The sequence below is a fragment of the Eumetopias jubatus genome, unplaced genomic scaffold (assembly GCF_037043125.1).
Source record: "Eumetopias jubatus isolate StellerSeaLion01/CBP00866 unplaced genomic scaffold, mEumJub1_p1.0 scaffold_3, whole genome shotgun sequence".
NCBI lineage: Eukaryota > Metazoa > Chordata > Mammalia > Carnivora > Otariidae > Eumetopias > Eumetopias jubatus.
The window spans coordinates 54,516,333-54,531,985 of NW_028274809.1; the positions used below are offsets into that span (position 1 = coordinate 54,516,333).

General features: G+C 38.8%; 1 protein-coding gene across 1 annotated transcript in view; it reads left to right on the forward strand.

Annotated features, from left to right (window-relative positions):
- Positions 1–15,653, forward strand: part of TTN (titin) — a 268,068-nt gene that overhangs the window by 159,667 nt on the left and 92,748 nt on the right. Inside the window, 21 exon segments of the mRNA XM_028121746.2 lie at positions 29–307; positions 601–876; positions 1,020–1,159; positions 1,468–1,594; positions 1,685–1,948; positions 2,866–3,132; positions 3,271–3,534; positions 3,623–3,762; positions 3,932–4,058; positions 4,182–4,448; positions 4,560–4,826; positions 5,638–5,904; positions 5,996–6,135; positions 6,614–6,740; positions 7,542–7,684; positions 11,361–11,484; positions 12,008–12,274; positions 13,977–14,074; positions 14,708–14,876; positions 14,974–15,240; positions 15,340–15,606. Of these exon segments, the coding sequence (XP_027977547.2) occupies positions 29–307; positions 601–876; positions 1,020–1,159; positions 1,468–1,594; positions 1,685–1,948; positions 2,866–3,132; positions 3,271–3,534; positions 3,623–3,762; positions 3,932–4,058; positions 4,182–4,448; positions 4,560–4,826; positions 5,638–5,904; positions 5,996–6,135; positions 6,614–6,740; positions 7,542–7,684; positions 11,361–11,484; positions 12,008–12,274; positions 13,977–14,074; positions 14,708–14,876; positions 14,974–15,240; positions 15,340–15,606 (4,287 nt within the window).

Consider the following 15,653-nt stretch of genomic DNA (forward strand, 5'->3'; position numbering starts at 1 on the left):
AGATTTTTAATACTGAAATTCTCCACAGAACTTCCTGTGCGTTTTGTAAAAGCACTTGAAGAGGAAGTCACAGTGGTCAAAGGACAACCACTGTACTTGAGCTGTGAGTTAAACAAAGAGCGTGACGTGGTCTGGAGGAAGGATGGGAAGATTGTGGTGGAGAAACCTGGCAAAATTGTGCCTGGAGTCATTGGCTTGTTGCGAGCCCTGACCATCAATGATGCTGATGACCATGACGCTGGAACATACACAGTTACTGTGGAAAATGCCAACAACCTGGAATGTTCATCCTGTGTCAAAGTAGTCGGTTAGTACTTGGCTGGGAAATTGTGTTCTGCTTATTATACTTACTAGTATATTCTTCTTATTATATTAGCCAAAGGAAGAGAGAATTTCTTGTTATTATATTAACAAAACAGAAGAGAGAATTTTACTTACCAGCCTTGTACCTTATCTAAGACAGGGGGATATCAACCCATCATAGCAAGTTAATTATATCCAGTTTTGAGAATTTTTTTCTATTTCTGAAATTTACTAAGGAAGTTATTTCTATTACTTGTTCAGGTCGTGACTATTTTTTCTGACCTTATTTTCATGCAGAAGTCATCAGAGACTGGCTGGTGAAACCTATACGAGATCAGCATGTGAAACCAAAGGGGACGGCTGTTTTTTCCTGCATTATAGCAAAGGAAACTCCAAACATTAAGTGGTTCAAAGGATATGATGAAATCCCCATGGAACCAAATGATAAAACTGAGATAGTAAAAGAAGGAAAACAGCTATTCCTCAAAGTCAAGAATGCTACACCAGAAGATATTGATGAATATGCAGTGGAAATTGAAGGGAAAAGATACCCTGCAAAGCTGACACTTGGAGGTATAAAAGTCTTTCCTTATATCCTAAAAAGATAAGTTTTGTGTGTAAAGAAGGCAAAATAACACACCAAAGGAAAAAAATAGGAAAGAAAGCATTGTTAGGTTGTTTAAAGCATTATGATTTTTCATCCCTGACCAATACAGAGCGTGAAGTTGAATTGCTTAAACCAATAGAGGATGTTACCATTTATGAGAAGGAAAGCGCAAGCTTTGATGCAGAAATCTCAGAGGCAGACATTCCTGGACAGTGGAAACTGAAGGGAGAACTTCTTCGGCCCTCACCTGTGAGTCATTTCCCATTTTAAGTTGTCGGTCATGTAAAATATCCACATTCTATCTTCAGGTTGACATTCAGATTTAGTTCAATGACAAAGTTCTTTCAGGATTCTAAAGTCTCAAAGAGGGGAAGAACTCTGATGCACTATTTGTGGACAGCTCCAGCAATTTTTTAAATATTTTATGGCTAGACATGTTTACTCACTTTTATTAGTAGTAATTTTTAGGACATTCATAGACATATGTGGATCTGAAACATTTCTCCTCTCTGGAACTTATCTCATTCAAATGCTAACCAAGACCATTGTTTTTTCAGACCTGTGAAATCAAAGCGGAAGGTGGAAAACGCTTCTTAACTTTGCACAAAGTCAAACTGGACCAAGCTGGGGAAGTCCTTTACCAGGCACTTAATGCATTTACCACTGCCATTCTGACAGTAAAAGGTATGGCCTTTAGAACGCATGGGGTGGACTTGACTTCATTTCACAGCCCTGTGCATTCTGGAAACCTCACTCTTCACATTTGATTTTCAGAAATTGAACTTGACTTTGCTGTGCCCCTGAAGGACGTCACTGTTCCAGAAAGGCGACAGGCTCGATTTGAATGTGTCCTCACTCGAGAGGCAAATGTGATATGGTCTAAAGGACCTGATATAATCAAGGCATCTGATAAGTTTGATATCATTGCTGATGGAAAGAAACACATTCTTGTTATCAATGATTCTCAGTTTAACGACGAAGGGGTCTATACTGCTGAGGTGGAGGGCAAAAAGAGCTCGGCACGATTATTTGTTACAGGTAAGAGTTGATGAGATCTGGCTATAGTATCCCACATGTAAGCACACAAACATGTGACTTTAAAGATAGAATGCTGTGTGTGCCATTCTCAGCCTATCAAGAACCAGTGTTGTGGCTGGACCAGCCGTTGTGAGTCTTATTATGATTGTAAGATGCCCTCAGCAGTAACCATCAGGGAACGTTGAAAGAGACAGGTTTATTACCTATAGGACCTGGAAATTACACAGCACACCTGGGGCCACAGAGCCAGGGATTTTGGTTTTTGGTTTTTGGTTTTTGGTTTTGTTTTTTTGTTTTTTTGTTTTTGGGGTTTTTTTTTTTTTTGGAGGAGGGGGTGAGAGGTAGAGAGTGAGCCTGGGGTTCTGCTTTTATTGAGGTTGAGGGTAGGGGTCTATGGTTTTATTGGCTCACTCTTTGTTGTGAATTTAAAACATAAGAGCAGGACATTAAAGTGAGGGAAGAAAAAAAACAAGCTGCCCAAGTGGTCAGTTATCAAAATCAACCAAGGTCTCAGAAACAGAGGAGCCTGTGGGGCACGGTGGGGAGGGGCCCAGCCTGGCTACTGATCTAGCCTGTGGCTGGCAATGTGTTTACTCAAGATGGACATCTCTGAGGTGGATGCTTAGCCTGCAAAGCTGAAGTCAGGTACTTCCATTACAAAAAGAAAAGCTAACTCTCAAGATTTATGCCACAAACACCAAGTTCTAATAGGGATAAGTGACAGTGGGCACCACAACTTTACTGTCACATCATCAACAAAAGAAGCCCCTTAATTTTTTTTAATGGAGGATAGATCCTACTTGAAAAGGTGAATAAATGCTATGCGAAATGGATCCTTTTGACCTTGGCAGTTTAGAGTGGACTATTTCTGAATGTAAACTGTGTTTCTAAGCACATTCTCCACGCTTACACTGCAGGTATAAGGTTGAAATTCATATCGCCTCTTGAAGACCAAACAGTGAAAGAAGGCGAAACAGCAACTTTTGTGTGTGAGCTTTCTCATGAAAAAATGCATGTAGTCTGGTTCAAAAATGATGCCAAACTCCACACGAGCAGAACCGTACTCATCTCATCTGAGGGTAAGACTCACAAACTGGAAATGAGAGAAGTGACCCTGGATGATATATCCCAGATAAAAGCTCAAGTTAAGGAACTGAGCTCCACGGCAAACCTGAAGGTTTTAGGTAAGCATGACCAACAATGACTGGATAGCCAGTTTAGGGATGGAGAGAGGGGGTAGTTGTTGAATATTTTGCCACTTGTGATCCCAGTAAACTTTAATCTTCAAGTTCTCCTGATGATCTGTTGACTGGCTTTTCCAGAGGCCGATCCCTACTTCACTGTGAAATTACACGACAAAACTGGAGTAGAGAAGGATGAGATTATTCTGAAGTGTGAAGTGAGCAAAGACGTGCCAGTGAAATGGTTCAAAGATGGCAAAGAGATTGTACCTTCGACAAAATACTCTATCAAGGCAGATGGCCTGCGCCGCATCCTAAAAATCAAAAAGGCAGACCTTAAAGATAAAGGCGAATACATGTGTGACTGCGGCACTGACCAGACAAAAGCAAATCTTAATGTTGAGGGTGAGTTGCTCAGAATTTTTCAGCTTACCCTACCTGCACATGCAGTGTATTTGTTCAGTCATCCTTACGAAACTCTGTGTACTTTCAGCTCGACTAATAAAAGTGGAAAAACCTCTGTACGGAGTAGAATTGTTTGTCGGTGAAACAGCTCGCTTTGAAATTGAACTTTCTGAACCGGATGTTCATGGCCAGTGGAAGTTAAAAGGAGAGCCTTTAACTGCTTCCCCTGTAAGTCAAGATCATCCAATCACACAGGCAGGGGCTTGCCTGCTTGGTTGTTTGGGGTGAAAAAAGATAAACTTTGGGACTCAGATGTCTTGATGATTGGTAGGAATCACCAGTTATGACAATGACGTTCTTCTTGCTCTGTCCTTCTTCTGCTTCTCACTCCGAATAGGACTGTGAGATCATTGAAGATGGGAAGAAGCATATTCTGGTCCTTTATAACTGCCAGCTGGATATGACAGGGGAGGTCTCCTTCCAGGCCGCCAACGCCAAATCTGCAGCCAATCTGAAAGTGAAAGGTATGCTCTGTCTGTCAGCCACTCTTTTGTTATTTTCTTTGCAAGACTTCGAGACCCTGAGCTGACTGGGGGTCATGAACGGAAGCATAATCTGGCTTCATCCCCCCCATCTTCTCTTTGCAGAACTGCCACTCATCTTCATCACACCTCTCAGTGACGTTAAAGTCTTTGAGAAGGATGAGGCTAAGTTTGAGTGCGAAGTGTCGAGGGAGCCCAAAACATTCCGTTGGCTGAAAGGAACCCAGGAAATCACAGGCGATGACAAAGTTGAGCTTATAAAGGATGGCACTAAACATTCCCTGGTGATCAAGTCAGCTGCTTTTGAAGATGAAGGAAAATACATGTTTGAAGCCGAAGATAAACACACAAGTGCCAAACTGATCATTGAAGGTAAATATTCTTTATGAAATAGACCCCATTTAATTTTTTTTTTTTTTTTGCTTTTATTTTTATAGTTCCTCCTAAAGGGCGGGAATTAATGAGGTTTTCTTTTCTGGATAGGAATCCGACTCAAATTCCTCACCCCACTCAAGGATGTAACAGCCAAAGAGAGGGAGAGTGCTGTGTTCACTGTGGAGCTGTCCCACGATAACATCAGGGTTAAATGGTTCAAGAACGACCAGCGCCTGCACACCAGCAGGTCGGTCTGGATGGACGATGAAGGGAAGACTCATTCCATCACATTCAAAGACCTCTCTATTGATGATACCTCTCAAATCAAAGTGGAAGCTATGGGGCTAAGTTCAGAAGCTAAACTCACTGTGCTTGGTAGGTGCTTTTTTTCTATTTATTACATTAAACTCAGCAGAAATTTGTGGAGTTATCTATCATATAAAATTGTCTTCTAAGGGTTATATTGCATGAAAGCAGCCCCTGTCCTTATCAGGCGTCTTCCTAAAATATTTTTACCTAAAAATATGAGGACTCTCAAGTAATGAAGACTCAAGCTCACAAAAGAGCCAGTTCAGATCAGAAATAAAACTCTTAATTATTGAGCTCTGTCATGTTTAAAATAGGGTTATAAATACTTCTCATCTCCTCATTTTATCAAAATTATTTCAGAAAAGTGTTTTCAAACTTCTAGTAAGAGAGGAAGCACAGAAGTTACATTCATAAAAGTCATTATTTTTCTTGGCCCCTTAATAGCAAGCAGATTACATATGAAGTCTAACATATAGAAACTATTAATGGCAAACAATTGATATAAGAAAAACTAATAGTGTGAATCTGAAAGCTTCAAGGTGGACATAATGGATTTGCTAAGGAATTAGAAATTTAGCTGAGTCATGAAGGAACAAGTCATTATATTTGAAGCTAAATTTCTTAGTGTCTTTCAAATTACTATCAATAACGTACTTCAAAATGTAAGGTAGATGGATGATTACTTCTTGATAAATCACATGCATTGGTTCCCTTTCTAACATATAGAGAACTTCTGAACATAAACATGTTAAATAAGCAAAAGCTTGGTACAATTTTAAAATATGCCCAGAACTCTGCGAGCGGCCTCTTGAACTTTCCCAGGGATTGCATTTCCTTGGTGGTTAATGAAACGTTTTCACTTACTCTTTACGTGCAGAGGGAGATCCATACTTTACCGGAAAACTTCAAGATTACACTGGCGTAGAGAAAGACGAAGTGATTCTACAGTGTGAAATTAGCAAAGTAGACGCACCAGTGAAATGGTTTAAGGATGGGAAGGAAATAGAGCCATCTAAAAATGTTGTTATTAAGGCAGATGGCAAGAAGCGCATACTCATCCTCAAGAAAGCCTTGAAATCAGATATTGGACAGTATACCTGTGACTGTGGGACAGATAAGACCTCAGGAAAGCTTAACATTGAAGGTGAGGAGATTTACATGAGTTCCACTCTTGAAGCCATCAGCGTTATTTCTGCCAAAGGCTAATGACCCAAGCTGCCCCCTCCCTTTTCTAGATCGGGAGATCAAGCTGGTGCGGCCTCTGCACAGTGTGGAGGTGATGGAGACTGAGACGGCCCGCTTTGAAACTGAAATCTCTGAGGAGGATATCCATGCCAACTGGAAACTCAAGGGAGAGGCACTACTCCAGACACCTGTGAGGCTATTTCTGAACTTGTCAACACCTAGAGGCACTGTGTGAAATAAAAAAGGACAGGCAAAAAGTCAGAATGCATGCAGGGCATTCCCAAAACATATCAGGTAGAGATATCAGACCTTAAGCCAAAGAGAGATACTAGGATCTACAAATTTAAAACATGATATCGGGTTCTCTATCAGACCTTAAGCCAAAGAGAGATACTAGGATCTACAAATGCACACAGACAGGCACACTTGCCTTCTTTTTGATCCAGGGTAGTGGTATAAGGTTGTAGATATCCTGCGATGCTGCTAGTTGGTTCCAAATTATACAGGTAGAATACATCATGCTTTCTGATAGTACCTGCAAACTTTATTTCACGAAAAAGAGCTCAAAATTACATCAAATCTCCTCACTAGTTATTTGTAACGTTCCTTTCATTAAGCTAGGATGGCCTCAGAAAAAAGATTGAAACCTTTTTTCTCTCTTGGCACAGGATTGTGAGATCAAGGAAGAAGGCAAAATGCACTTCCTGATTTTGCACAACTGCCGCCTGGACCAGACGGGCGGGGTGGATTTCCAAGCTGCCAACGTGAAATCTAGTGCCCACCTCCGAGTGAAACGTAAGTCGGATGTGTTTCTGGTGAAAGGAAAGGATGTGCTTTTGCAGATAATGAATGTAACATTAACTGGAATTATTTAATTAGTTAGAAAACATTACTGAAGTCCAGAAACTGGCTTTCTTGTATTTACTTCTTTGACATCTATACACAAGGTTCAAATTCCAAGGTTTTGGAAATTTCTCTGACCTTGCTTGCCCTTAGAACAAAAGAAAATTAAGCAAGTCATATTCTCCTGCTGTGTACTCCTTCCATTCAAAGTAGTAATGCATGCAATGAGGATCTAACTCAGCACTCTGAAAGACCACATCCCTTGACAGCTGTACAACTGTAACACTACAGGAAAACTCGGCTGTATGAGCATGTCAGACTCAAAAAGGGAGACGGGATGCGTGGGCTAACATTTTTGGAAGGTGCAAAGTGTTTGATGGATATGGACAGGCTATGTGATCGCAGGGCCCCTGTCCTCTCCCAATCACAGTCTTAGTTATTTTGGAAGTCACATACCACATGTAGCAAGAGGAGCTTGATGCCTGGCAGAGAGACAGATGCAGTGCAGATTTCTTGCTGACCTCGTGTATCACCACAAAAGGGCCCCTACAAATACCCACCCTCTGGCTGCCAGCTCTCCCCTTCTCAGCACCGAGGGGCCAGGCCACGTTCACCTGAGAGTTAAAACGGTGGCCAGTCCTGCAGCTCTTTTCCTCTTGAAGAGAGCAACCACGAAGATTAATAATTAAGTGTATTTATTCGTTTGGAATTCCAAAATGAGTGATCCCAAGCTGTTTCCTTCTTCTCGTAAAGCACGAGTAATTGGTCTTCTGAGGCCGCTGAAGGATGTCACGGTGACTGCAGGGGAGACAGCCACCTTTGACTGTGAGCTCTCTTATGAGGATATCCCGGTGGAATGGTATCTCAAAGGGAAGAAACTTGAGCCTAGCGATAAGGTAAAAAGCAGGCGTGTGGTTGCCATGTCCTGCACTTCCTTTTTCTCTCATGCTCTCCATCTTCACCTGTATGTTCTTTGTTCTTTGCTCTTTCTAATGTCCCTTCCTCATCTTTTCCCTTCCCCTTCCCTACTCTAGCCTGATTTCTGTTGAAATTATAAAGCAGATTCATCACATCTTTGTTAGATTTAATCTGATGGTATTTTTATTGAAATGGAAATAAAAATTTTAGGTACAATAAGGTTTTCTGTTTTTTGAGGAAAAGACAAACACTCATTAGCTATCAGTGATAGTTGGTTTGATTAACTGGAAGACAGGAGGTATCAAAAAGGCCTTCTGACCAGATGCCTTGTAACAACAGCCCACATTAAGTTTTGTGACTAATTCTCTCCATGCTCTCTAGTGTTCTGCATATAAGGGGATTAAGAAGAGAAGATGGAAATTCCATTTCAGGCAGTTGATCAAGTAGTTGAGATAACTTCTGGGCAAATTTGCTCTTCAAGCATTTCTCCAAAGCTATTTTTAACCCTCAAGTGCTTTGAGCTGTGCAAATTCTGGAATGCCAAGTGGACTATTTACAGTGCAGCTGACAGTTGTGACAAGAAGGAGGGCTCTGAGGTTATCCACATGTGTGAGCAAATACACATTAAGTTTGAGGAAATAACCAGCTCTCAGTGTTAGCTCATCTATGCCCAAAATTTTAGCCATAAGTAAAAACTAGATAGACCCAAAATATAATTTCCCTAAATTGAGCTATCTGTTCTGCCCCCCTGTACAACAGTCTGTCTGTTTAAATTCTCTTGATAATTCTCCATTAATTTTGAATTCTTGGAATAAAACGTACAGAGAATGTCCAGTATAGGTTGGAAATAAAGCACAGGGCAGTATATTATTCTAGGACATTCTTTTTTCAATATTTAAAAAATAATATCAAAGATGGCATCAAGGCTTCAATACAAATCAAACTTTTAAGAGGTGAAGGAATAGGGCACCTGGGTGGCTCAGTTGGTTAAGCGACTGCCTTCAGCTCAGGTCATGATCCTGGAGTCCTGGGATCGAGTCCCGCATGGGGCTCCCTGCTCAGCAGGGAGTGTGCTTCTCCCTCTGACCCCCTTCCCTCTCGTGCTCTCTCTCATTCTCTCTCTCTCAAATAAATAAATAAATAAATCTTTATAAAAAAAAAAGAGGTGAAGGAATATAATTTAAAAGGGATTCAGGTAACAAAGAGCCACAAAGTTGAGTGAAGTAATTAATAAGAAGGCAAATGCCTTTGAACAACTGTAGTAAAACAAGAAAAACGAGTATTCTACCAGAGCGATTAAAGGGGAATTCAGTAACAAAGTCCACCTGCTACAAGACAGTAATGGCCAGTTGGTCTCCTTTTTTACTAAGGACAGAAAAAGCCGCTGTGCTTTCAAATGGCAGCATGAGAATTAAGTTACATGTGAGGACACTTTCCCTGCAGTGAAGTCTTCTAAATACTGAACTAGGCAATAGAGGCATCTCCACCTTCAAGTTTGCTTTTTTTTTTTTTTTTGGAAATGTAAATTTGTCCTGTGAAGTGTAGTTTCATTGCTTTCATGTCCAAATGCAGAGAACTGGTTGACTTTTTTTTTTAATTTTTTTATTGTTATGTTAATCACCAGAACTGGTTGACTTTTCAAGATCCTTTGGACATTTGTAAACTCAAGACTTCAATAGAGGAACACTGCTTAAGGACAATATTATTCTTTTGCTACTGAGTATCTTTTGGTCAAATTAAGAGCTTTTTTTATTAAAAGATCAGTCTCATTAGTTCTAATGTAAAAAACTCTACTATTTTAATTTGAAATGTAGATTCCTAAAAAACTTATCCATATTTCTTTTATTTAAAATATATATATATATAGTCACTAAACTTCTTTCTGGGAATAAAAAAGATCACTTTACTACAATGCTCTGGGGCCTCCTTGTGTCTCTCTTGCCATAAGAATTTTAATTCTTTAGCCATCCAAAATACTTCAGCTGTTTATAAACTTGCTCTTGTATTATTTATGTCTCTTTTTTTTCTTTTCTTTTTTTTTAAAGAACTGAAAGAGGGGCGCCTGAGTAGCTCAGTCAGTTAAGCATCTGCCTTCAGCTCAGGTCATGATCTCAGGGTCCTGGGATCAGGCTCCCTGCTTAGTGGGGAGTCTGTTTCGCCCTCTCCTTTTGCACCCCCCCCACCGTGTTCTCTCTCTCAAATAAATAAAATCTTTTTTAAAAAAAACTTAAATATAACTGTGATGTAATAAAGTGATTTATTACATTTTGCAGGTTTTGTTTAAATCTATCATAACAAACTTGCTAATATCAATTTAATTCAGGCCTTTCAACTTCAGTTTGCAAAATGTTTAGCCTCCAAAACTACACCAATCAAACAAATACAGGTGATGGGAATAGGAAATCAAAAAAGAAAATTTTAGAGAAAATGAGGTTTTTCTCCCCCCTTCGGCCATCAGTCTGAGAAAGCACTGCTAAGTCCTAATTGGCCTTTAATAATTATGAATTTAAACTTTAACAGCTTGGTCACAGTCATGCCCATTACAACAATATGTATTTTATTTTAAAATATTTTAAAAGGATAGTTTCTTAACATTATCCTTATAAACATAAACCACCACAAAATTCAGCTTAGTTTTTCCTTACATAATCAAGGTACATTGTATATGAGCTATTTACTGAGAACCATTGTGTTCCGAGGCAAATTCTTGGTAATAGAATATTCTAGAGCAGCCTCAGAGGAATTTAAATGATAAAACAATGTGTAAACTGATAAGCTATATCTGTAGATGGGTTGGAATCTGAAATACTTTAAAAGAATAGCCCTAACTCACAGTCCAAAATTTATTTTGAAACATCATTACAAAAACAAATTTTTTTTCCCATTCAAGCACCAGGTTGATTAAGTAGCTATGATGCAGGACATATCTTAATTACCTTCCCCTGTTTGTACTCCCTTATTGTGTTTTTGACCTTTCTCAATTATTAAGGTCGTTATATTAATAGCCATGCCCTTGTCTTAGCGTCATTACTGTGAAGATGGCCCTGTCTGTAGCCTGATTTGTAATTGTGCAAGCCACAATTATGGGACCTAATGACAGCCCATATCAAGGTGGTGTATTCTTTCGGACAATTCATTTTTCTACAGACTGCCTCTTCAAACCACCTAAGGTTGCATTTACAACAAGAATTTCTCACCCAAATATTAACAGTGATGGCAGCATTTGTCTTGATATTCTAAGATCATGCTATTGCAGCTTACTATATGCAGTAATTCTTTCCTTCCTTTCATGATTTAGCTTTTCTAAGTTCTATCATATATATAAATTCAGTGGCAGAATGGAAGAAAATACTTATCTATATAAATATATATGCAGAAGTATAAACAGAAATTTGGCTAGGCATTTCAACATAAAAGGCCACCTCATAATTATGTAAGGGTAACTAGGAAAGCCTAAAACTTTCTTAAAAGATTCCAAACTACTGGTTAAAATCATTTTCAAAGGCATATGTGCTCTATATATGATTATAAAACAACTTAGAAAGCACTATTTCAAATTCTTTACCTGAGTTAATTAAATGTACCTATGTATGTATTGAATTGCTGTTTCATATAGTCTTAAACCGTACTTTTTTTTTTTTCCAAAAAAACTAGGTGGTCCCACGTTCAGAAGGAAAAGTTCATACACTTACTCTGAGGGACGTAAAGTTAGAAGACGCTGGAGAAGTCCAACTAAGAGCAAAAGATTTCAAAACTCATGCCAACCTCTTTGTGAAAGGTAATTATAAGGCTTACTTTTAAAAACATGTGTAATGCAGAGGTTCATAAATAACGTCAATTCTCAATTATGCTGAGTACCACAGATCATTAAAATCCACCAAATATCCAAATTTTACTTTTTGGCCTAACAAAATAGTTAAAAAACTACTTTAAAAAAAAAAGAGTCAAAATGGACTAGAATATGTTTTACTTCCTCTTTCTGTCCCCCTGTTTATGTTGCTTTCAATAAACGGCTAGAGGAAGAATTATTATCAAACTGGGTATCTATCATTTTATTAACCAAGACCCGGCTACTGTGTCCTCGATGTTTCATATTGTTTAAAACAACACCTTTCCTCTGTATGTACAAATAATGATGAAACATCATTATTAGAGGAAAGCATCCAAGTGGAATCAAAACTAACAAATGCAATTTAAAAACAGAAAAAGCCCTGGCAATATCAGAAGAAAGTTGAGGAGGTGCTCAAAGTCTTGGAGAAGGAAAGGAAAACTACCTTGGCTAATTAGTGTGATTCTTTCAGAACCCCCCGTTGAGTTCACTAAGCCTCTTGAGGACCAGACGGTCGAAGAAGAAGCCACCGCAGTCCTCGAGTGTGAAGTATCCAGAGAAAATGCTAAGGTGAAATGGTTCAAAAACGGGACAGAAATTCTCAAAAGCAAGAAGTATGAAATTGTGGCTGATGGCAGGGTCAGAAAACTTATTATACACAGCTGTACCCCAGAGGATATTAAAACATACACTTGTGATGCTAAGGATTTTAAGACTTCCTGTAACCTGAACGTCGTGCGTAAGTATTCTTACACAGGACTTTTCATTTGCAACTCTGATAACAGCAACAACAACAAAAAAACCCTGCCACCTCTTGCATGCCCTTCTTGGCCTAACTGTTTTCTTGGCAACTTATAGTATCAATACTGACATAACCTGATCCTTTATGTGTTTTAAAAAAAAAAAAGAAAGAAAAGGAAAGACAAGCTATTCTACTACATCTGATCTGATAAGGACACATTGATCACTTTCACTGTGCTTCTGCCTAGTGAGCAGAGGTACGCTTTGTCAATGGGGCTAAACCTACTATAGGAATATCCTGAGACAGATAAGGACAAATTGAATGAAAGAGACAAGAAAGGAGTCATGATTTTAAAAAAGAAAAAAAAAAGAAAAGAAAGGAAAGCAATTTCCGCTTGGAAAGAAATGAATTCTCAGGTGTCAGGAACAACTAGAAAATGAGCATGAAATTGCAGTTTGAATAGGTTCACGCTAAAGTCCGCTGTAATATGATAAAGCCCACCTACATAATGCTCTCTGAAAATAAGGAAGGATGATAAGATGGAGCGAAGACTGGATTCTTGAAGTCCTGTGAATGAAGAGAACACTAACGGTTTTTAGCATTACTTCTTCCTTTGGTGAAAGATACATCTTGTTTCTAAATGTCACATGCTAGCTCATTTCTTCATTCGTTTGTCCAGTGATAACATTTTTCAGTCTGTATTTTTGTGCGATAGCTGCTGTTTGGTTTAGTTGCTTCTCATCTGTCAACAGCTACAAAATAGTGGCTTTGATTGTGCTTCCATGCATCTTGTACTGTTTTATTCTTTCCTCTTTGTGGTCGCTCTGCTTTTAGCTAATCAGAGAGTAGCTTCTTGGGTCTCCTTCATCCCTTTGTCATCTACTTTGTTACCATGCCAAGAAGCCTCAGCCACCATAAGCATATCTTCAAGCCTACTGGCCAGCATTTGTGTCCCAGAATTTCACTGATCAAGAACGATCATCCTAGGAAGGACTCACAAGGAGCCCTAAAAGAAGGAGGGGCAGGGGGGCAGCTCTCTAATCCTACCATCTGCTGACTTAATTCTGGAAACAAATGAAATAAGATATGTTAAAAAAAAAATCACCCACCCATACAAAACACATTGCTTTGTTGCACTAATAGATGCCTGACTTATGTGTGACATCTTTGAAGCATAAAAAAAAAAAAAGAAAAAAAGCTAAGTATGTGATTTCAATTGCAGACTCATGCCTCTTAGCCATAGAAAAGACTGGTTATAGCACTTCAAGCTGCATTATTATTGAATTCTGCTAATTTCTCAAAGATTAATTAGCCTGCTTTAAATAAAATAATGTTTCTTTGCTACTGGTGTTTCCTTTGACAATATCAGCTTTCAACTCTGGAGCAGTATCAATGAGAATTTTTCTTTCTGCCATTATTCAGGAGAACCTCGTTGGTGATTGATAGGTTGTAGATATAGATATATAATCAGTTGGACATATAGTATGCCACATAGTTTTATGAAACCTACAGAGATACGTAAAAAAAAAAGGGGGGGGGGGAAGTATACATGAACGGCAGCTCCAAGTGCTTTCAAAGTCTGTTGTAGTCTATTAAGATGGAAAGGCCCTGCAAAAGACTTTTTTAAATAAATACCACAGTAATGTCAGAGTAAATTGCTAGAAACCTCATTTTGAATTCTGATGACCTTCTCTTACAGCTCCTCATGTGGAATTCTTAAGACCACTCACCGATCTTCAAGTTAAAGAAAAAGAAATGGCTCGGTTTGAGTGTGAAATTTCCCGAGAAAATGCTAAGGTCTGTGAACGTATGATTGCTCTCTTGTGTTGTCAGATACCTTTGTTTACTTTTGGCCTAGACAAAATGGAAAAAAAAAAAGAAAGTGAATCAAACCTGAGTATCACTTTGCCTTTGGATTAAAGATTATTACTTTGGTGTGAAATACATACTTGATTCACTGTTTTCTTTGTAGTATTCATTAACTATTACTTGAAAAACATGGACTCACAATCAGGAGATTCAGATATTATTGGTTTGGGCCATATGAAATTGCTATGTTCTTAGGCTAAGAACAAATATCTGCAATTCCATATGTCTCATTAACTACCATTGGCAAGTCAACTTTGAGTCTCCATTTACACATCCGGAAAAAAAGGACTTAGTCTGCATGATATCTAAAGCCCTGAAAAAAAAAACTTATATGATCCCATTATCTTTAATAACAGCAGCTCACTTAACAATAACTGAAGAAGTTTGTTCTTGCCCTTTTGGGTTTAGGTTATATTTGTATTTACCACTTTGGTTCTTCTTCACACCATAGTCCTATTGGCTGTTTTCAAAAAAACCTCAGAATCCTAATTCCTCTTAAGGACACATATGTGAAGGAACGATAAGAAAACTGATAAAAGTATCTATGTATCTCAAATATAGGTTCAGTGGTTTAAAGATGGTGCCGAAATTAAAAAGGGCAAAAAATATGACATCATATCTAAGGGAGCAGTGCGTATTCTTGTCATCAACAAATGTCTACTGGATGATGAAGCAGAATATTCCTGTGAAGTAAGGACAGCAAGAACTTCTGGCATGCTGACCGTACTGGGTAAGAGTGCAGTCTTTCTTTACAGAAGTATATGTTTTGGGAAAAAAAAAATAATTTTCAGTTTAACTCAATGTTGCTCTCGTTGCTCTTCTTGCAGAAGAAGAAGCTGTCTTTACAAAAAATCTTGGCAACGTTGAAGTTAGTGAAACAGACACTATAAAACTGGTTTGTGAAGTCTCCAAGCCTGGAGCAGAAGTGGTTTGGTATAAAGGGGATGAGGAGATCATCGAAACAGGAAGATACGAAATCCTTACTGATGGACGAAAGAGAATCCTGATCATTCAGAACGCTCATCTTGAGGATGCTGGCAACTACAACTGCCGACTCCCAAGTTCTCGAACTGATGGCAAAGTCAAAGTCCATGGTATGAAAATTACAACAAGTCATATTTTAAGAATTCATACTTGATTCTTTTAAGGTAGAAATGCTGAGCTTTTAATACCTTGCAACGTCTCCTTTCCAGAACTTGCTGCCGAATTTATCTCAAAGCCTCAAAACCTTGAAATACTTGAAGGAGAAAAGGCTGAATTTGTCTGCTCTATATCAAAGGAAAGCTTTGAAGTCCAGTGGAAGAGGGACGATAACACACTTGAATCTGGAGACAAATATGACATCATTGCTGATGGCAAAAAGAGGATGCTGGTTGTGAAAGACGCCACATTACAAGATATGGGCACTTACGTGGTCATGGTTGGAGCCGCCAGAGCAGCAGCTCACTTGACAGTAATTGGTACATTTGTTTTTGCTTCTTGGGTTTGCTTACATTTGTCTCTACTT